Below are 22,740 nucleotides of genomic sequence, written 5' to 3' on the forward strand. Positions count from 1 at the left end.
GAATGTGGTGCCCAGGGTCACCCAGTTTCATTTCAAAATAAGCAAGGTAAGTCATCCTCACAAAGTCTGTGACATTCTGTTGCTGCTTTGATCAGGTAAAACAGCTGCACATATAACAAAATATATCTGATCATGTATGCACTTTCTTTTGGCCCTAGCCATGTTGGTCCATGCACAACGCAAGCGAGATGTGATCCACTGTTACTCATGACCTTGTAAACATCAACCCAAGACCCTTCTCTGCTAAGATCACTTGGCTCACTGGAAGGTCACAGTCACCCATCTGTGAAAAAAAAAAAAAAAACTCTGATGAAAAGGAGAAAAACTGGTTGCTACTCTCACAGTGGCTCTCGTTGGTGAAAATCTACCATAAAACACGTGGTGTAGGTTGTGAAAAAACTCGACGTGCTACGCAAAAATGGCTATTATTTTCGGATTTAGCACTCCAAAGTTAGGGGAAAACAGCTGTTACTTTTCATTCAGCAAAATTGATGCAGGGATGTGTAATTATTTAGAGCAGTTATTTCTGAAAGTGGGTTGACAACTAAAATACACTTTCTAGTTCCTGACACCTGTCTTGGTAAGGGGTTTATATACAGCACATATGCACGTTCAGGAACTTTTGTGCTTCAATTCAATGACATATGCAACGAAGAGGCTACAGCTTGCTCAGAACAGGCTGGTGAGAGACAAGAACGTTAAGAGATATACGCAGGAAATGACAGCATGTCTGTAAATGGCACTGTAAGTACTGTCAGACACTTCATTTCCATATATTCCAACTGACTTGATGTATCAAATAACTAAGTAATTACATTAAATGAATGAACTGCATTTATTAATTAACATTAAATGATGCTGTGAATTATTTCCCCTTCCTGTGATCGTTATTGCAGAGTGTACAGCAGGGCCACCCCCTTACATTCCCGTGGACTGCAGTGTTTGTCGTCTCCAGTTCCAGCTGTCATCAGAGGACGGATTAAAATTAATAACATAGGTAACTGCTTTGTGCCACAGTGCCAAAATAAAGCTGCAACCACTGGAGGTCATTTTGGTAACATATTTCTAGTAATTTTGCCTCCTCATGTGCATACACCACATACTTGGAGCAAGGTTTGAATAGCCCGGGTGTAGACCTACAGTTTTCCAGCAGATGTATTTCATATATATTTGAACTAGTTTAATTGTTTTTGAAGAAATTCTGGTTTAAGGTTGCTTAATTATGAAGAATTGCCAGACTAAAATTCAGTTGAAGAAGCAGGGCCAGTATTGTAGGAGAAGCCCATAAACCCTAGGATGATGTTATGTAAAAAAAATCTGGAAATAGCTACATGAAAAGCTAAATGAATATATATATATCCATTCATACAGGCGGGTCATTTTAAAGGGTGGCAGAGCAAGTAGCACTGCTGTCTCGTGGTTCAATCCCTGCTCAGTCTGTGTGGAGTTGGTATGTTCTCCCCGTGTCTCCAAGGGTTTCCTCTGGGTGCTCTGGTTTCCTGCCACAGTCCAAAGACATGCTGTTCAGGTTTACCCCTAGTGTGTGAGTGACGGAGAGAGTGTGTTTCACTGATTATGGATGACACATACACATACAAACATAAAGCGAAGGAAGTTTTTCCATGGAAAACCTCCAACTATATATGGAGACACTTCTTTTGCAATATTTTAGGATTAACTGTGATTCAAAATCCAGCACAAGTAAGAAACCTGTTATGTATTTAGAGTTGCTTTGTTTTTTCTTTGGTGTCTGTAACATGTAACCTCAGTATTAGACACTGATCTATTCACCGAAAGGTATCACAACTGTTCTGCTGTGTTACACATGACACAACATCACCATGGCAGTTCATTATAGCCTATAGGTGCAAACATACTGATAGCTTGACATGAAGTTACAAACATACATATACACACACACACACACACACACACACACACACACACTTTCTGAAGCCGGTTGTCACAAGCAGGGTCATGACAAGCCAGAGCCTAACCTGGCAACACAGGATGCAAGGCTGGAGGGCACACACCCAGGACGGGATGCCAGTCCATCACAAGGCACCCCAAGCAGGACTCAAACTCCAGACCCACCGGAGAGCAGGCCCTGGCCAAACCCGCTGCACCACCGTGCCCCCTGCAAGTTACACTTATGCTCATAGTAATATGACAAGGAGATCTGTTCCATTTTTATTTATTCTTTTTGTGTTCACATGCTGAAACTGCCCTAAGTGGAACACTGGAATATGTTTGACAGTGTTTATTAAAAAGCACGATTAAGGATTTCAGGGATTTAGAAGCAGACTGAGATGTTAAACCTTCAAATTCTGTAGGAGATGAAAGCTGTGCAGTCGTTCAGTTACCGCTATGTTTATATCATTTTGGACTCCAGGGATCTTTTCCTCTGAAGAGAAAGCAAGGTGCTCCTTTCTGTTCAGTCTTGCTTTGAGTAAGAGTATTGGTTTATACTTGTTTCATCCTGCTTTACCTCTATGAGCAGATAAACTCTTTAGGGGACATGTTAAATTCATAGTCTACAGGATTCACTCAGTAATACTTTCTTTAGCTCCACAATTACTTCAGTTGCTATATAATGTCATGGTAATGAACTGTGGTGTCCAAAAGGAAGGTACACCGTTCTTTGGAGGTTTTACTGAAACAAAGCACTGGAACACTTGGAGTGCACAAATAAAAGAGTTTATTAAGAAAAGCAGAATCATGTCACAATCTCACTTCTCACCATGGAACCTCTTTTTTTGCTCCTGCGTGAAAAAGCCCATGTTAGACATACACACACACACACACACACACACACATTATCTGAACCGCTTGTCCCATACGGGGTCATGGAGAGCCAGAGCCTAACCTGGCAACACAGGGTGTAAGGCTGGAGGGGGAGGGGACATACCCAGGATGGGACGCCAGTCCGTCCCAAGACACTCCAAGGGGGATTTGAAACCCAGACCCACCGGAGAGCAGGACCCGGTCCGACCCACTGCGCCACCATGCCCCCCGCATGTTAGACATAGTGCAGCCTATAACAATTCCAGCTTCAATTAAGAATTAACCATGACAAAAATTAACCTTTGTCAACTTACACCCTACAGGCTGGCAGGAACCTTTCTTTTACAAAACTCTCAATGATTCGTTCTTGGTGTAAAACACCACAGTAACCATAGGTGTAACGAGATGGGTGGCATTGTTCAAGCAAGCCTAATTTCCCCCAATATTTGTTTATACTTCCTCTGAGTGCTATTCTTTAATATTTTTGCCCAAGGAGTACCTGAAGAGTTGTCCCATAGGCGAACACATTTTTTAGGATTAGGATTAGAATTCTGTCATTACTGGAGTCAACTGAGACAGTTTTTATTAAACATCAGAATAAAGTGTTGATTGGTACCTGGTACAGTTTTGAAGTCCTTTACATCACACTTATCAAGTTCAAGTTCAAGTTGTTCTATTGTCATTCCTCCATACAGCAAAAAGGGGGGGGTGAGGTGGCGCAGTGGGTTTGGCTTGTGCCTGCTCTCTGGTGGGTTCTGGGGTTTGAATCCTGCGTGGGGTTCCTTGTGATGGACTGGCATCCCTTCCTGGGTGTGACCCTCCCCCCTCCAGCTGTGTGCCCTGTGTTACTGGGTTAGGCTCCTGCTTACTGTGACCCTGCTTGGGATGAGTGGCTTCAGAAAATGTGTGTGTGTCCTCTGTATAGCTTGTATACAGTGGAACAAAACATTGCTTCTCTGGAGACCATGGTACAACACAGAGCATGAGTACAAGACAGTAAATAAATACACAGGACAGGATGTGGACATGGGCTGTGAACTGTAGGCAGTTTGTAGCATATGAAGTTGTGTTTGACTGTGCCAGGTGAGCACTGGGAGGCAGCGGGGTGTTGAGTTATCAGTCATTGCCATAAGAATGAGTACAAAACTCACTAAAATAAACTTTGCCCTTTTCATTATAGAGCATTAACTCTGTGTCTGCAGGCAATTTGATGGAACTATTTAGCTATATGGGATACCAGCATTGTTTTCATTCCATTACAAAGCTACTTATGCAGGCGTTTTTCCAGCTCAGGAAAATAAATGCAAAACCGAAAGAAAATAAGTTGCTACATGGATGGAAATGAGCTAAATGAGGGAATGGCACAAGTAAGTGGCCCAATTCACACATCAGACTCAGAAAAACACCACTGCCATGACTTCACCATGAGTCACTGATGATGATGATGATGATGATGGCTCAAATCATACAGACCGAGACTTTACCCAACTTTGTTAGATTTAATATGACAGCTGCTACTCTATTTTTCTTGTAGGAGAATGTGTGCCTGGACTTGCGCAAAGGTTTATTCTGCTCGGAGAGTGTATGGTGAACTCAAGACAAGAATAGCTGTCTGTTTAGAGGTAGTCAGCATCAAGTAATGCATGTCCTTGTTGTATTTTATTGTTTGTATTTGGTTGTTAACTTGTAATTGCTGATGAATGATTGGCATTGAGTTTAATTGTATAATTTGAAATGCGATTTATAGAACTGCCACTAGATGTCCATACGTTAATTACGTTCCTTGGTCTTTTTGCGTAAATGTAAAAGTAGTGAAGAAGAGTGTACTGCCTCAGAGTGTACAAGTGGAGCGACGGATATTTGTTGGTATTTTTAATTAAATGTAACGTTTTGTTAGAACCCCAGGAGTCGGTCTCGTCATTTGCGAACTTGAAAGGCTGCAACGTGGTTCGTGACAACAACAGTCCTCATCAAATTTCCCCATCAAGACAAAGTATATTTCCAGTCCAGAAGCTGTGCTGTTCTAATAGTTCTTTATGCACAATGAACTGTTCAATATCCAGCTTGCTGACATTCTTGTCTGTTTTCCCAATGGTGCAATCTTTCAAGAGCACAGACGGAGATGCTCAATGCTGTTGAACTGCTGTACAGCTTATTAACATTTCTTTTTGTTTCTTTTTTAGCTTTCTTTAAGTGGTCTGAGGAGTTCTGTTGGCATTTGCATGTAAACAAGAATGACACTGAAATTAATCAATGAAGGAGTGACACAGTGGTGCAGTGAGTAGCACTGGTGCCTTTTAGCTACTTGGCTGCGCACCTGAACACAAGTTTGGGTCCAGCTCAGTCTGAATGATGATTGTATCTTCTTGCAGTATTTGCACGGGTTTCCTCCAAATGTTTTGGATGTGTTCCAGGTAAATTGGTGAGTCTGAATTGCCTGTAGTACATGGTTGCGTGCATAAATGAGTGTGTAATTGTACAATGATAGACTAGTGACCCATTCAGGGTGTACCCTGGCTCATGTTATATGCTTGGGGAACAGGATCTGGAGCACTGAGACCTTGCACTAGATAAGCAGCAACTGACAACGAATGTATGACCAAATTAATATAATAGCAGGAGATCAATGCTTGAACGATTCAAGGTTAAAGAATGACATTCACCTGATTTTTTTTTAAAAATAGTGTGTGAAGGGGGTGCGGTGGCGCAGTGGGTTGGACCGCAGTCCTGCTCTCCAGTGGGTCTGGGGTTCGAGTCCCGCTTGGGGTGCCTTGTGGCGGACTGGCGTCCCGTCCTAGGTGTGTCCCCTCCCCCTCCGGCCTTACGCCCTGTGTTGCCGGGTAGGCTCCGTGACCCCGTAAGGGACAAGCGGTTCTGAAAATGTGTGTGTGTGTGTAGTGTGTGAATGAGGGCAGGGGTCAAGAAAAACCACGAACACTGCAAGACAAGCTTCACAGCTGTTGCTTTTTGGGGGAATTATGGGGTGAATGTATGAGATTGTGGGCACATATTTAAAAGAAAAGAAGACTCCCAGAAAAAAAAAAAACAGAAGGATTAAATGGTTCAGACAAAGCAAATAAAAAATGCACAGCTAAGCTGAAGTATCTTTACAGAGGAAAACACCCAAGGCCAATGTCCATCATGTGTGCAACAACCGAGTGATATACAGCCCAAAGCATGTGCGACTGCTGTGGTTCTCTACTTCTGTCTTTAATGTAAACTCCACTCTCCGTATGGCTCGGTCTGAGCTGCACACAAAACTAAACAGAGCGCATAGTTTTGCAGCTCAGCTGGGAGTTAAAAATAATTTTTTCGGTAGCTTCACGTTTGTTTTTTCCGGACTTCTGAACATGGTAGAAAACCATGAAAACTTTTCTTTTCACCTGAAGATGGACATTCTCCCACTTGTTTAGACCGTGCCGCCTCTTGATGTTCTCGCAGGACTCTTCGTTGTGGCCGCAGCTGGGTGGCATGTCTGTTACTCAAACTGCAAATGGACATGTAAGATTCAGCCTGCAATCTGTAAACAAATTTTAAGATGTTTGTTTTCCACAGGAATTGCTCTTCATTGCTACTTTCTATAGAATTTAACTGGAATCCCCTGGAGACAGGTAGAGTGATTCCAGTTAGTCAATCATGTAAATTATTACAGAGAAATTACTCACAGGAAGTTCAGAAAAGACAAGCCAGCATGTAACATCTCAAATTAACTTTATTGCCAGACCTCATGAATCAAAGGAAGTTGACTTGACTACTGTTTAGGTTCTTGTGCTATTTCTGAATTAAATCTCTAAAGTTTGAGCTGGTCTCATGGAATTCATTTGTCTTTCATAAATAATGTCAGAAAATCAGCTAACAGGATTGATTAACCAAATTTTCTCAAATAAAAAAATGGAGTGGAAATAGCAGTGAGCAAGGCACTTCACCAGAACTGCAGTAAAATACCCTGTTGTACGACTTAGAATTATTATGAGTTGAAGGCAATCACGCATCGCACATAATCGCCTTCAGCTCAGAAACTGAAGGGCGAAACAGTAAAAGCTTGGCATGGCAGTATATTATTCTTTATCCCATCTTTTTGTTTTAATATTAAGGCTTGTTTTTTTTTGCTACTTAACAACTAGGAGAACAAGATATAAATGCGCATGAACAAAAAGATTTTATAATGGAGAACCTTGTTCAGTAGTATAAATGACTTCTTTTCTGTCACACTGGAAATTGACAGTCCTGCGGGCTGGACATAAGTGCATCTTCTTCAAATATGTGTTTTCTTTTGGCACCGTCTTCTCAGAGATTTTTTCATGTGTCATAGATAAGAGCGTTTTAATTCTTGTGATTGCTTCCCTCCCACCAAAACCACCCGCAGAAGGAATCTTATTTGAGTGAGTCTCAACCCACACAGTAATGTCTGCAAATAAACTCTGAAGCAGCAAGCATTCTCATTTAAACTCCCCAGTTCTACTGTTTAAAGCAATAATCACAGTAAATTTTCCAAAAACGTAGAGTATACAAACTGATCCCTGACGGAGAACTAAATCCAGTCATCTCAGAGTTTCACCAAGTACCTTCTCTGCTCCCCTTGAGCCACTGATTCCTGGAGATTCACTTACACTGAGTCAGTACTTCAGTTTTACAAAAACTGTGCAATTGTCTTAAAACAATCAAGGGTGGAATGGAGTTACATTATGGAATGGAGTGAGTTCACTACCAGTGGAAACCAAACAGGAATTCCCATCCAATAAATATGTATAAAGAAGGAAGCCCTATGAGAATACAATGTTGGGGCTGGAGATTGGAAGGAGGTAAAAGTCAGAAGTGGGTCAAGGGCCTGCATTCAAAGTGGGTAGTCTGCTGGAAGAAAAAATTTGGGCCCTATTATGTAACACTGTCTACAGGTTCAAATCGAGTTAGCGAACAGCAGTAATACTCTCCAGATGCGGCCTATTACACGTGTACAAAAATCCGGTTCAGTCAGTGCCCCTGTCAAAACACAGTTACTCCCCAGGTGTGCAATGTGCACCTCTGCATGTGGAGTGTGGCTAAACTCAGTACTCACAGTTTCTACACCTGCAGCAGTTCAAGGTTTTATACTTAGACATTTATTCTTTCCTCTAAAGCAACTTACAATGTGAAGGTCACAATTATTTGCCCATTAATACAACTGTGTGATTTTAGTGGAGCAACTTAGGGTAAGTACCTTGCTCAAGGGTACTACAGCCAGATGTGGGAATCAAACCTGTGACCTTTGGATCCCAAGGTAGTACCTCAAGGCACTACACTACTAGCTATCCCAGAGAGACATTGTAAACACTTTTGACCAAGGAGGTTTTGGAATATTTACATTTATTAATTTAGCTAACTTTTCTCCAAAGCAACTTACAATATTAAGGTCACAATTATTTACCCATTTATACAGCTGGGTAAATTTACTGGAGCAATTCAGGGTAAGTACCTTGCTCAAGGGTACTACAGCCAGAGGTGAGGCACAAACCTGCAACTTTTGGGTCCAAAGGCAGTTGGGCTAACCCGTATGCTACCAGCTGTCCCATACATCTTTAAAGTTACTCATTTAGCAGACCCTTTGCTGCAAAATGATACACAACTCAGAGTAAACACTATGATCTGAATATTTATTATTGCCAGAACTGATCTTTTTTCAGACAATTGAAAGTCTTTTGGAGTCTCACAGAGTAAAGCTTAAAAAGGCTTATTCCTGTTCCTACAGAATTTCACCAGGTGTTATCCATCACTGACATATGCACACACACTTCTCACAGAACATACAGTGAGTTTAATGCGCCTGTGTATTTTGTGTGCTTGTCTGAACTCCTCCAGTATGTCTTTTAATAGAGCCTGAAATTTACTTATTAATGCATTCTTAAAACTTTAAGTTAGGTTATGCCTAAGGCATCACTGTGTGGAATTCGACAAAGTTACAGAGGTGCTTTCTATTCCAGAATTCTCTATGTGTGTTTCACAATACACACACACACACATTTTCGGAACCACTTGTCCCATACAGGGTCACGGGGGAACCGGAGCCTACCCGGCAACACAGGGCGTAAGGCCGGAAGGGGAGGGGACACACCCAGGACGGGACGCCAGTCCATCGCAAGGCACCCCCAGCGGGACTCGAACCCCAGACCCACCCGAGAGCAGGACTGCGGTCCAACCCACTGTGCCACCGCACCCCCCGTTTCACAATAATATAAGAATGAAACACTATGTAATAGGTCAGAGTAAATGATAACGATAATAATTAAGTAAAACAGTAAAAAGTAAGTACTCTCAATCGTTATGAAAAAATTAGCTGATGTTGGAAATGGTTCACTGGATGTAGGACGTCTTTGCTTTACAGCACTATGGGTTCACTGTATGGGGGAGAAGTGTTGGACAAGGGCATTAAGAGTGAACAGTACTATGATAAACAGCACAGCAGAATTTCAAACAGAACATGCGGTATGAAATACTGATTTAAGAATTGGATAGCAGATGCAGAAAAAGTGAGTTGAAAGGACTGGGGAATAAATGAGAAAAGGAAACAGTGAATAACTTGGTAAAATAAACACAGAAAGCAATGAAGTGTGGAAAGTAATAGAAGTGAAATTGACTGAGTTCCACACATCAGTCTTTTGGCAACACAGTACCTTTTGAAATAAGATGAAGTGGAGTCAAGAGTATTTGGGCAAGCCATTACCAAGAAAAATACTGTTCCACAACCTCCTAATCCATCACCATGCTAAAGCATTAAATACACCATAAGCACACACCTTTCTCAATTTTTTATTATTATGTGAATTATATTAACGCTTGGTTAAAAATCATTGCTCAGATGTGGGCTCAGCTGCCTATAGCCCACCCAGGGTTTAGAACTGATATTCCATTTGTGAAATTAAAGCAATTTTGCCCCTGAGCACAGTAAATATGAGTATATATGCTTTACAGACTGTGAGGGAAACTATATGGTAAACTATTTCAAATTCACTTCCTGAGATGTCCTAAGTATGCAAAAATGCGTTTGTAAGCAGCTCTCTTACTTTCGTGAAGAAACTAAGATGTTGTAGCTTTTTTCTTTTCAACCATCTTTCGTGTTTTCAAGTATTGTTGGGATGGAACTTCCTTAAAGGGAGGATCATTGTGAAGTTCTCATATACACTCACTGACCGCTTTTTAGGAACACGATTGTAATGCTAGGCAAGACCCCCTTTACTCTCAAAACAGCCTGAATTTTTTGTGGCGTAGCTTCAACAAGGTGCTAAAATAATTCTCAATCATGCTGAAATCAAAGTGGAGATTCTTTTCCACGTTGATACGATGCAGCATGTAATTGCTGCAGATGTCAGCTGCACATTCACACTAGCTATTCCAAAAGGAGGGTTGGTGCAGCAGGTTTGGCCAGGGCCTGCTCTGTGGTGGGTCTGGGGTTCAATCCCTGCTTGGGATTTCTTCTGGTGGACTGGTGCCCTGTCTGGGTTGTGTCCCCTCTGCCTTCAGCCTTGTTCCCTGTGTTGCTGGGTTAGGTTCTGGTTTGCTGCTACCCTGCTTGGGACAAGTGGTTGCACACATTGTGTGTGTGTGTGTGCATCCCAAAGGTTCTCTATCAGATTCTGAGGTGAGGAGGCTACTGACCATTGCCATGGTCATATAACTAATTTGAGATTACTTGTGCTTTGTGACATGGTGCATCATCCTGCTGGAAAAAGCCATTAGAACATGAGTCAATTATGACCATAAAGGGATGAGTATGGTCACTCAGATAGGCTGTGTCATTCAAACAATGCTCACTTGATATTAGGGGGCCCATTGTGTGTCTAGAAAACATTCCTCACCACTCCCACCAGCCTAAACTGTTAGCACAAGGAAGGTTGGATCCATAGATTCACTCTGTTTACACCAAATTCTGACACTACCATCTGTATGTTGCAGCAAAAATGAAGATTCATCAGACCAATTTTCACCTGTCCACTTTTGGTGAGCCTGTGCCCAGTGTAGCATCAAATTCCCATTCTTAGCTGACAGGAGTGGAACCCAGTGTGGTCTTCTGCTGTTGTAGCCCACCCACCTCAAGGTTTGACATGTTATGTGTTCAGGGATGCTTTTATGCTCATCACTGTTGTAAAGAGTACTTATTTGAGTTACTGTAGCCTTCCTGTCAACTCGAACCAGTCTGACCATTCCCTTCTGACCTGAGCAGATGTACAGGTGCTCATAATAAAGTGGCCAGTAAGTGTATAATTCAACATATTGAATTTTTGTGCTCATGATTAAAAGCAGGTTTGTGTTCATTATTATTAAAGAAATTCATCTGCTTCTGCAAAACATGGTGTGGCTTTCACTTGCCATATGCATGAATAAAGTAATGAACATCTACTTTGCTATAAACATGTAAATGGTAAAACAAGTAGAGTACAAACTCAAAACCAATGCAATTAATACAGGTCTGCTGAGCAACTCAGTAAATAGGAAGAATAACTATGTCCCTCAACCATAGACTCATATTTTCCTTTTTTGACTACCAAGGAATATGTGAAACTAAACTCAATGTACTGTATATACTGTATATAACTATGTAACTAAATGTCATAAAATACATTACGTTGCCAAATCAAAAATTGGAAAAAGTAGATAAAAATGACCTGAGGCTAAGAAATTGTAGCGAGAAATTTGCTGAATCTCTGGTTCCCCATGTGTTGTAGAGATGACAGTGGTTGTTGTCATCCACATTCCAATACAACAGTCATACCTTTGAAAAAGACACATGACACTGTGTAATTCTCCCCATTTATTACAGCTCCTATAATTATTTTCTCCCTTCCATTCCCCATATTGCCTCTATATCCTGTCCTCCTCATTTCTGTTTGCCCCCACCCTGTTACTCTGTAATCCAGTCCTATGTCTAGTTTCTTTAATGCCCAGTTCTCAACCACATGTTTTCCCTCAGTGGAGCTTTTGCAGCCAGGCTCAATTTGCATTAACTGGAGAATAACAAGGTCTAATTGGAACAGATATGAAACAGAGTACCTGTGAGCACTTTGTTGTGGGGATTTGAGGACAGTTGTCAATCTGTATTGAGAGACGTTAAGTACCAGTGAAAAGTATGAGTGCACCTGGGCACTGTGGGCAATGCCTGTATGGGACAAGCTGGGCAGAAGAGTGAAATCAAAGCAACATACAAGTGTCCTACATCTCTGAGACCTGCTGCAGAATATCTGGGAAGACATGGTGCCTTAATTATTCATAACCAGATGATAACCAAATGCCCCAAATGGAGAAAAAATGTTTCCATAACATTTCACTGGTACGGTACATTGGTGGCCAGGCATTATAGTTAAGCATGGTAGAGTACAAGTGGCAGTGGATATATTATATATAATCATTTTGTCGGTAACTCTGGCAATAGCCTTATGCCAAATACAAGAAGGACAGTTTAACTTAAAGGCTAAAGCTAAAGGTTGCTCTGTATGAGGCAGTTGTACACGTTTGAACCCAGCCGATTACTCATCATGGGTCTAAATATTTCAGGTCTGTCTCACTGTAAAGCTGCGGTTGATACAGCCTAATAACAGACACTGGCATCACACTGAGTGGGCAAATGGGAGTTTGAACCTCTGTCTCCATCACCAGGCCTCACTGGGGAAGTTAATTCAGAAATGGGGCAAACAGTAAGGCCACCAACAACAACACGGGGGCTAAGCATCTGAGTACACCTAGTCAACCCGGTCAACACCTGTATGGCATGAACTGGACAGAAGACTAAAAGGAAAGCAACACACAAGTACCCTGCATCTCTCTGGGAACTGCTGACTGTCATGCCCACATACTCACCTTGGACACCTGCATCTGTCCATAATCAGAGCAGTGGGATTTAAGAGAAGCCGCACCAGCACTCTCCGGCTGCAGAATCTCATTGAGACCACTGTCCCTCCTGCGCTCTAAATTCGACCCACTAACCTTATCTCTCCCTCTACGTCCCTCGTCCTCCTTGATCCCTCACCTGTATCGTCATCCCTGTACCAGTTGCCCACGGCTTCCGACCTTTCATCTTCGCCTTGTCGACCACGTCCTCAGATCCTCCTCCAGAACCCCATTCATACCTCAGATTGACCCATGCCTGTCCCTGACCATGAGTTTTGTCTGAACCCTTGTGCTTTGAGAAGAAAAGATTCCAGAACTGGGTCCACACACCCAGTGACAAAATGACAAAACGCCCCAATAGATGAAAAAAATAGTTTCCATCAAGTGTACTCACACTTTTCACTGGTACCGCGTGACATTCCAATCTAAACAGTTAACCAGCCGGTTATATCTGAGATTCACAACACCAAATGAAATGTGGCACTAAACTGGCGTCATTTTGACAGGGACATACCTTTGCATTCTGAAACCAAGCACAAAGGTTGTTTAAGAACTTGCATGTCAGAACAGGTGGTTCAGGAGTGTAAAAATACTTCCATACATCTGTTTCTACAAGAGGGAAGGGTTAACCCTGTGTTACCTGGCATTTCACATCTGTAGTGAGGAAGCAAGGTATACTGGAAAGGAGTACCCACAGGCCTCCCTGACCTTGAAAATGCTACCCTTTAGTAGAATTGCATACTCAGCAGTTTTGGTGTGGTCTGTGCAATACAACTTCATGGAGGTGTGATGAGGAATGAAGGAAGCAGAAGAATGTTGGGTCATTCTTTTCATATATTTTTACCCTGGAGTAGTTTTATATTATTGCTATTGTTAAGTGTTATTGATGTTGACTTTAACATAGCATATATACATTTATTGCCTGCAGAACAATCTGTGATCTCGTTGTGCTCTTAGGCTTGAAAGAGGTGCATCCATTGCCACTGTGACTGAGTTCATCCACCATCATGTTACGTCTTGTAAATTTGTATATTTTCACCTTCTCTTGCACACCCGCCACACAGTTGTGAATGAAATATATAATACATGTTGGTACTGCAACCAGTTCTTTGGACCACTTTGGAGCCAAGGGTCGCAGGTCCGAATCTCACCTCTGGCTGTAGTATTTGTGAGCAAGGTACTTACCCTAAATTACTCCAGTAAAATTACCCAGCTGTTTAAATGGGTAAATAATTGTAAGTCACTTTGCAGGAGAGTGTCAGCTAAATGAATACATGTAATTGTAAATGCAGTATATAATATACACACACACACACTGTCTGAAGCTGCTTGTCCCGAGCAGGGTCACGGCAAGCCGGAGCCTCACCCAACAACACAGGGCACAGGCCTGGAGGGGGGACACACACACCGAGGACAGGACAGGAGGCCATCACAAGACACCCCAACCAGGACTCAAACCCACACACACTGTTTGAACCGCTTGTCCCATACGGGGTCGTGGGGACCAGAGCCTAACCCAGCAACACAGGGCACAGGGCTGGAGGGGGAGGGGACACACCAAGGACGGGACGGGAGGCCATCACAAGGCACCCCAACCAGGACTTGAACCCCAGACCCACTAAAGAACAGGATCTGGCCAAGCCCGCTGCGCCACCGTGCCCCCACGTATATAATACGGTATTATATTAAATCCTTATTGCCCAAGAAATGTTCACAGTAAGAAATATCAAAGCGCATACCATGGAGTAGAAACAGAGAAGCATGTGGGAAGTGGAGGACGAGACAATGACAGACAAAGGGGAAATGATGAAACGAAGCGAACAATTAAACAATTGCTCAGTGATCACCGCCAACCCACACACTCAGTAAATCTGCGCCAGGCTAATGCGGTAAAATCCCTCAGGATAGAATGAAACAACTGAGCTCAAATCCACTGGAAGCCATAGTGTGGCTTTAGATTGCACTAAAATCCTTCTGTCAGGAAGCTCCCATTTATCATTTTGCTCCACTGGGTAGTAAAAATGTTAGGAATACAGATAAAGTGAATTCAGTGTTGTTTCTCTTTTAGCAGAATGGAAATGCTGTCACAGTGTACATGTTTTATGAAGTCTGTTATATCCCACTCTGCTAAGCTTCACTTCACTTTTTTCTTATTGTACACCCTGGATGGGACACCAGTCCATCAGAGACTCTGCTAAGCAATTTTAGTTATATGACTATGTAACATTGCCTGTTGCCTAGAGCAAAGGTGTCCACTAAGTACCAATACTGTACATTTATTGTTGAATGGGTTAATTTATTACAAACTTAAAGAAACAAATACTAATTTGGTTAGACAACTGTGGGCACTGCATGAATTTAAAGCTGCCTGTGAAGGTTGTATTTACTCCATCTCCAATAATCAAGAATAAATATGTAAAAAACACTCCAGCATATGTAGAGTATAGCACTGAATATACAACAGACACACCGCAGTGAAAAAAAATTGTCATTTGACATATTTTTAAGTTAGAGTTCATCCTTTATTGTACATTTCAGAGTGGCTTTAAACAATAGCTCTAAAATTCGATCACAGAGAAAACCCGGGGATCGGGTCTGCTTGTCTTGCCGGATGAAAAAATGAAGCAAATGGTGAGAACGCTGGAGAGTGAAGAAGACCTTGGTCAGCTTCTCTCCTCTCTCATCCTCTTCTCCTGGCCTCACCTCCTATGCTCCACTCTTCTCAGATTTATGCTGTAGTTTAGTCTGAGTTATTATGCAGATCGAACGTACATTTTTTTAGCTGAAGAATATTCATCATTTTGATCGTTCACATACAATTTTTACACCGGGAACTTCAGGTGTAGCTCATTTCTTGTCAAGCAAGAATAATCAACATGCATTCCACATCTTCATCATTAAAAAAGACAATTTCTCATTGTTTTTCCTTTCCTCTTCCCCTCTTCCTCCTCAACACTTATCCTCTCATTTCTTCTCTTCCATCCTATTCTCAACTCTGGCCCATGAACCTCTTCTCAACTCTCCTGTCCTCTCCTCTTTTTTTCTCCAGATCTTCTCACCCATACCCAACTCTACTTTTCTTTGACACATCCTATATCCTGCTCTCATCCTCATTTTCTGCACTTTCTTCTCTCCTGATATTCTCACCTGTACTTTGCTATACTTTTCTCTCTGCTCTTCTCCTGTCAAGCTTTTACCTCGTCATCATCGTCTCACCCATCACTCAGTTTACACTCCTTTCGCATCTACTCTCTTCTCTCCTCATCTTCTACTGCTCTCCCCTGATCTTCTGGCTACACTCTCCTTTCTCCTCCTCTCCATCTTTCTCTCCCAGTCTCCTCAGCCATACCTCACTGTCATGTCCTCCTCCTTTATCTCCTCTCCTTTTTCGAATCCTGATCTCACCTGAACCCAACTAACTCCCCTCCCTCTTCTCTTCTCGACTTCTGTCCTCCACTTTCCTTTCATTTCTTCTCCTCCTCTTTTCACCTTCTCTTCCTCTCCCTCTCTCAGTGACCCACACCAGCACTCACTCACACGTAGGCTGTGAAGACGGAGGTAAGTGAGTAATCGTAACTTGTCTCTGCATTTACATAATCTTATGCTACATAAACTCCCGTAACATCGCATCGCATCGCGTCCGGCGCGTTCACGCGTTCCTCTCCACGTCGTCGTGACGAGGGGTCGCGCGCGCTCCCGGACCAAAGTCGTTTTCACCGTTTAAGAGTTTTTTGTTGCGTCTAATTAAAAATTCACCGCTCTAGACTAATATGCCACGTTACTGCGATGTGTGCTTCGCTTATTACTGTAATAACGGAAGAGTTTTGATTCTGGTGTGTGCGCGCGCGCGCGCGAGCCACGTTTCGATAGTGGAGAAAGGCGCTATAAAATTAATAGCGAATAAAAATAAATACAAGTAGCAGCAGGAATCGGAGAGTTAGGCATCAATAATACCGCGATTGCATTTGTAGGGATATTATTATCATGTTGTTCATATCGCAGTGTGTGTACGAGCTCGTTTCGGAAATTATTTGTTATATCATTCAAATTATTTGACATCATAAAATATAGGAAAGATTAAACCAGCTGGACGATGCCGGATGCGTCAAGAATGAATAAAAATATGAAAAAGTTAAATTATATCACACTCTTCAACAGAGAACTTCATACCTACATAATCATGGTATTTTACTTATTGGCATGATGATGATGGCATTTAAGAGGCGGAAGGTGAAGCCATGCTTTTACAGTCTGAAGGTTGCTAGATTGAATCCCACTCCTACTGTCGTACAAGGTGCTTACCCTGAACTGACACTGTAAGAATACCATCCAATTTCACTCCTGAGCAGGGTCACAGTGTTCCGGCACCTATTCCAGAAGCACTGGGCACGAAGCTAGGGGTAACACCCTGGATGGTATGCCAGTCCATTGCAGGACACACACACACACACACACACACACACACACACACACACACACACACACACACACACACACACACACACACACACACACACACACACACACATTTTCAGAACCGCTTGTCCCATAGGGGGTCGCAGGGAACCAGAGCCAACCCAGTAACTCAGAGCGTAAGGCTGGAGGGGGAGGGGACACACCCAGGACAGGACGCCAGTCCGTCACAAGGCACCCCAAGCGGGACTTGAACCCCAGACCCACCGGAGAGCAGGACTGTGGTCCAACCCACTGCGCCACTGCACCACCACACCCCCTCTACCCTGCTTCATAAATGGGTAAATCATTGTAAACTGGAATATTTAATACTGTAGCTTGCCTCAGACAAAAGCAGTAAAGCTCATGGAGTAAAGCGTACAGAGCATAACCTACAGATTTTTTGGGCGTAAACAGACCCATTTCACCCATTACTTTGGTTTAACACAACAAGACTGATATCAATATTAAAAGAGACCACTAGTTTACAGCATACTATATTTTGAACCCTTTTGACTCCCAGCTCTGTGTATGTGGACAATATCTGCAATTTCTCAGTGTAGTGTCTCTACTTATCTGTTGCTGTGCTGTCCTGTGCTGTAAAAAAAAGACAGCAATAAGGTCGAAAAATTGAGAATTTTAGGTCATCCTGCAGTCCAAACATTTCCTATAGCAACTTTGCTGTTAACATTCCTTACCGTGTCTATTAAACACAAGAGATTTCCTCCCCGGGATGTCTTGCAGGCATTCATTATAGATTGGGTCCAACTTTAAACCTTCAACATGTGTTCTTTCAAGAGCAGCGCCAAAAGTTTGTGTAAAACTTTAGTAATTGACCAGTAAATGTCAGCTTTATGGTTCTGAGAGGGATTTTCACCCATGTTTCCTCCACAAGAAACCTGGCCAGCTCACATCTGCCACTAAGTACTGTCAGAATGAGTTTGACAACACTCCTCAACCCTTTTCCCAACTTATTTTTGATGTTAATAGAAAGACTGACAATTCAGCCTCTGATTTTAGGTTAGTGATCTCAGAGTAAGTCTGTTTTATTCTCCTGATTTTACATTATACCTTTATCTTAGAGCTTAAAATTTTGTAATATTTACACTTATTTGGGGGTACCTGGACATGCAAACAAACCTAGGTGGCACCCTTTATTAATCATTTTGTTCCAGTCTTGTCCTTTGCTTATTGTAAAATAGCCCAGCTTCATAAACAGGTAAATAATTGTAGGTATCTTAACATTGTAAGTCTCCTTGGAGAAAAGCATCAGCTAAATGAATAAACGTAAATATATGAAGGTGTAAGGATTTTGTGATACTGTGTCCAAGAATATGGCCACTGCTGGCTATGGGAAGGGAGGGCAAAGAACATCAACTGTCCAGGAGCAACCTCTGATCTCACACAGGGGTCTTTCTCTTTCTTCGCTGGCAGATGGTGATGCCCAAACTGCCACAGAGTGGCGTACTTGTGTTTCTCTTGACTTGGACCTCCTTCTTTGTACAGCTGGGGATTTTGTACAATTATAAAACAGACTTCCCTGCGTATGTATACATGTTACACAACTCTTTGGTCCTTTTGATATGGAATGCAAATACCCAAAATAGGGTAGTAACTACTATTCATAACAATGTTGTGCGCCAAAAAGCAATAGTAAGTATGCAGATTTAAAGTGAAATGATCTACAGAACATCATCAGCGTTGCAGCTTGGTGAAGATATGAAAGAGGGGATGCACACACACACACACACACACACACACACACACACACACATTTTCTGAACCGCTTGTCCCATATGGGGTAGCGGGGAACCGGAGCTTACCTGGCAACACAAGGCGTAAGGCCGGAGGGGGAGGAGACACACCCAGGACGGGAAGTATAAAACATCTCTGCTGAATAGTTTGGTGTTTTACACTGGTAATAGTGAGAATAGCAGGACAGGCCCTTGGTTTTTGCTTTGGTGTTTCATCATGCCCATGTTGTGGATACCTTTAGACAAATATGAAGAAGCAGCTCTGCAGTACCACAGCAGAAGGCAAAACAGGTGATTAAACGACTGCTCTGTGATCTCAGTGCAAGTGCAGTAGCTCTTGGAGGCTGGATGAATCCATCAGATCTGTTTCCAGCCAGCATCCCTCACTGTGTGAACCCCAGAGCGACCGGCTCCTTTCCCTTCGATTGGCCAGGTGCAACCATGTTCAGATTGCTCCTCTCCACTCTCCTGCTGTTCCTGCACGTGGATGCCATCCCATCAAGAACCCCTCTGAGACCTTGCCGACGCTGCTGTGATCATCTGGAACCACAAGAGGGCTCCACAATGCGCGCTGTGCCCCCATACCAGATGCCTGAAGTACGAACCTACATCAATATGACAATCCTCAAAGGTGACACTCTTGTACGTTAATTAACTTTTGTTTTTTAACCCAGGTTATGGGTTAAACATGTAGAATACAGTATGCTCTACTGCTGCTTGTGCATTATCATCTCCTGAACAAAACCTGTGTAGAGGTGCCAAAGAAGTTCAGATGTTAATATTTCAGTTTGTTAGACCAGGATTGGTGAGTACTTACTGCTAAACCTTACCACCTAGATTACTACACTACAAATATCACCCACCGTGATATGAGTTTGCATGGCAAATTCTCAACTCCAGCACTCTTTTATCATGAAAATATATTCAACCTAGGGAAAAAAAAAACTGTTTTACACACTTCAGGCAACAGTTCCAAATGCTGGGTAGACAATGCCGCATCAGCATACAACCTTCAGCAGTGTTTGAAAGTCCTGAAAAAATTTAAAATTGGCAAGTGTAGGCCTGTGAAAAACAACAAAGCGTTGGAATAAATGAGTCTGTTATATTTTTGGACTTGTTGAAAAAGAGTGTTTTTAAGGTCTATCGATCATGCTGAGGAGGCCTGTCTTGCACTTTCAACATGCACCTGGCAGAGAAACCACCTATGTGGCAGAGCCACAAATAATGAGCAAGGGATTAAGACAGGAACGGGCTTGGCTGTGGTTTATTCACTATCAAACAAAGCAATGGGGAGCACTGACACACACAAAGAAGGTGTATGATCTAAGGTTAAGCACCAGTCAAAAGTCTGAGTACACTTGCTGGAAACACAATTTTTTTCATAACTGGCACTATCTGGATCTAGTTGGTTAGTTTGAGTTCTCTATCACTTTCCTTCTTGGCCAGATTCTTTGCTCATTTTCTGTACAACTTTGGGATGTCTTTTGAGCTGTTGTCTTGCTGAAGAATGAAGTCATTACCCCAACAAAGTCATTACTCTGATGGAGTAGCATGCCTCTGCTGTGATGGCCATGCTAGCTGAGATTGCCATGGACGTGGTAAAGATCATTAGCCTGTCACCAGCAGTGCAACCCCACACCATGAAGCTTTCTCCAACATACTGGAAAGAGGGAACCACTCAGGTGCATTCTTTATGCCTTATAAATTCTTGGGGTTGGAGCCAAATATTTCACATTTTGGCACATTTGTTCATAAGAACAACTTCCACTCCTCAGTCATCCATTTTCTTTATTTTTAGCTGAGGCAAGCCTGGTTTCAAGCATGTTTATTCAAACTTTTGACTGGTATTTGTAATAATTTTCAGTCTGAATTTAGGTGTCACCTCTGGGTCTCGTATAGATGCACTTTTAGATTTACTGAAGTTCAGAATCCAGATGAGATATTAAATCACTGCTCGTGCATGTCCTGACCTGGTACTTGTCAGAACAGCTTGATCACAAGTTCTGAGACCACAGAGGATGATCTGTAATCTGCAGTACTGGAAAGTCCCTGTTCCTGAATTTGATTAAAGACGGAATGTTATGGTAATTAGCAGGGTGCCTCTGGCCTTTCTGAGAATATATCTTATCTCTTGCACACAACCTATGTGTCATGCTGTAGTATTCCAGCTAAAAATTGTGTTCTGTTACAGGAGACAAAGGAGACAGAGGGGAGAAGGGCACACCAGGAAAAGCAGGACAAGAAGGTCCACCAGGGCCCCTTGGACCCATAGGTCCTAAAGGCAGCAAAGGCCAGGCAGGTGTTCCTGGAGATGCCTGCAAGACCCAACATTCAGCTTTCTCGGTGGGCCGGCGAAAGGCCTTGCACAGCACAGACTACTACCAGGTGCTTGTCTTTGACACAGTCTTTGTCAACCTGGACGAACATTTCAACATGTTCAAGGGCAAGTTCTACTGTTATGTGCCAGGGATATACTTCTTCAACCTCAACATCCACACGTGGAACTTCAAGGAGACCTACCTGCACCTGATGCAGAATGATCAGGCCAAGGTGGTCATGTACGCACAGCCCAGCGACCGCAGCATCATGCAGAGCCAAAGTGTGATGCTGGAGCTGGAGCAGAATGACGAGGTGTGGGTTCGCTTGTACAAGCGCGAGAGGGAGAATGCCATCTACAGTGACGATGTGGATGTTTACATCACCTTCAATGGCTACCTTGTCAAGCCTAGTGTGGAGTAAACCAGGGTGTGAGCTTCATACAGTCATCCTATTACTAAAAGGGACACAGTCCAATATTAGAGCCAATCCCAACGAGAGCTCCTAAAAGTGGAACATTATCTATGTTGTAATGCTGGCTGTTTGAGCAATTCTTACAGAGGAAAGAAATGACTATTAGGACTATTTTTTAAGATACTGTATGTTATTGTGATGTATGTAGCATGAACAGCAAGCCCTATAATCATTAAGAAGTATAAATAGAGAGTTTTGGCAGTTATGGGGAAGAGGAAGGGTTGGTTTGGAAAGTTGTATTCTTTCGAAGACAATGTTAAACCTGAACTGCTTGGATAAATATGTAATCATATAAATAGAACAGTTGTGATAAGTAGTGTCGCCATGGAGATATGTAATGGTCATTGGCAGTACAGTGATGTGTTCAGATCGGGAGGTTTTTTAGTGGTTACATCTATAGACCCAGTCCTTTAAAACTTACCTGATGAACATTTTTCTTCAACATTGATGACACCATATGCTCAGGTTTCTCAGCATTTCAAGTCTTGTAGCTTGAACCTAAATTCCTTATTCATTTTTATTGACAAAACATCGTATGTAAATAAAGTGCTTATGGAAATTGCAAACAGCATTGCCACGTCTGTTTATAGTAAGAAACCTTGAGTTTGTTTTCCATTTGCAGGAATTGTGGGTTGTGTTTTTTACCTGGTTTTAGTAAGGTGCAAACTTACCTTGGTTTTCACAGCACTATTAACAGATTTCTTTCCAATAGACAAGGCCCCTCAGTAATTTTACCTTACAAGAGTACTCGTAGGGTAATAACCACCCACATGGTTCTCAACCACTGATCAAGATAAATAGATTTTTATCTCCAATCAACACTGGAGATTGTATGACAAGAGGCACATCTATTTCTAAGATTCTTCATTCTTGGTTCATATCTTGGTTTTGCAAGATAAGGAGAGGACAAAAAAGGCACAATTCAGGTAGAAAAAGTTTTTTTTTTTTTATTTTAAGCTGCACTACATACCTTTTCACCCATTATCAATAGCCACTTGTCCAGTACAGTGGTCTGGAGCCTATCCCAGAAACACAGAGAGTGAGACAGGGTGCATCCTGAACAAGACACCCATCCAAAACAGGGCAATCACACACACTCATTCCC

At 42.4% G+C, this 22,740-nt stretch overlaps 1 protein-coding gene across 2 annotated transcripts; it reads left to right on the forward strand.

Annotated features, from left to right (window-relative positions):
* The first annotated feature begins 16,177 nt into the window (after positions 1-16,177).
* On the forward strand, positions 16,178-21,584 carry c1qtnf6b (C1q and TNF related 6b). Of its 2 annotated transcripts, none has more exons than XM_018746055.1 (3): positions 16,178-16,197; positions 19,279-19,476; positions 21,037-21,584. In XM_018746055.1, the coding sequence occupies exons 2-3, from the start codon at positions 19,287-19,289 to the stop codon at positions 21,582-21,584; spliced, it is 738 nt and encodes a 245-aa protein (XP_018601571.1). In that variant the 5' UTR covers positions 16,178-16,197; positions 19,279-19,286. The 2 variants fall into 2 exon arrangements, with proteins under 2 accessions (XP_018601571.1, XP_018601572.1); XM_018746056.1 differs by lacking the exon at positions 16,178-16,197 and adding an exon at positions 19,130-19,136.
* Positions 21,585-22,740: the final 1,156 nt, after the last annotated feature.

The sequence above is a fragment of the Scleropages formosus genome, chromosome 20 (genome assembly GCF_900964775.1).
Source record: "Scleropages formosus chromosome 20, fSclFor1.1, whole genome shotgun sequence".
Lineage (NCBI taxonomy): Eukaryota > Metazoa > Chordata > Actinopteri > Osteoglossiformes > Osteoglossidae > Scleropages > Scleropages formosus.

Coding starts and splice junctions, on each gene's coding strand:
- c1qtnf6b (XM_018746055.1), top strand. CDS start 19,287: ATGTTCAGATTGCTCCTCTCCACTCTCCTGCTGTTCCTGCACGTGGAT. Junction 19,477..21,036: donor CAATATGACAATCCTCAAAG/GTGACACTCTTG, acceptor GTTCTGTTACAG/GAGACAAAGGAGACAGAGGG.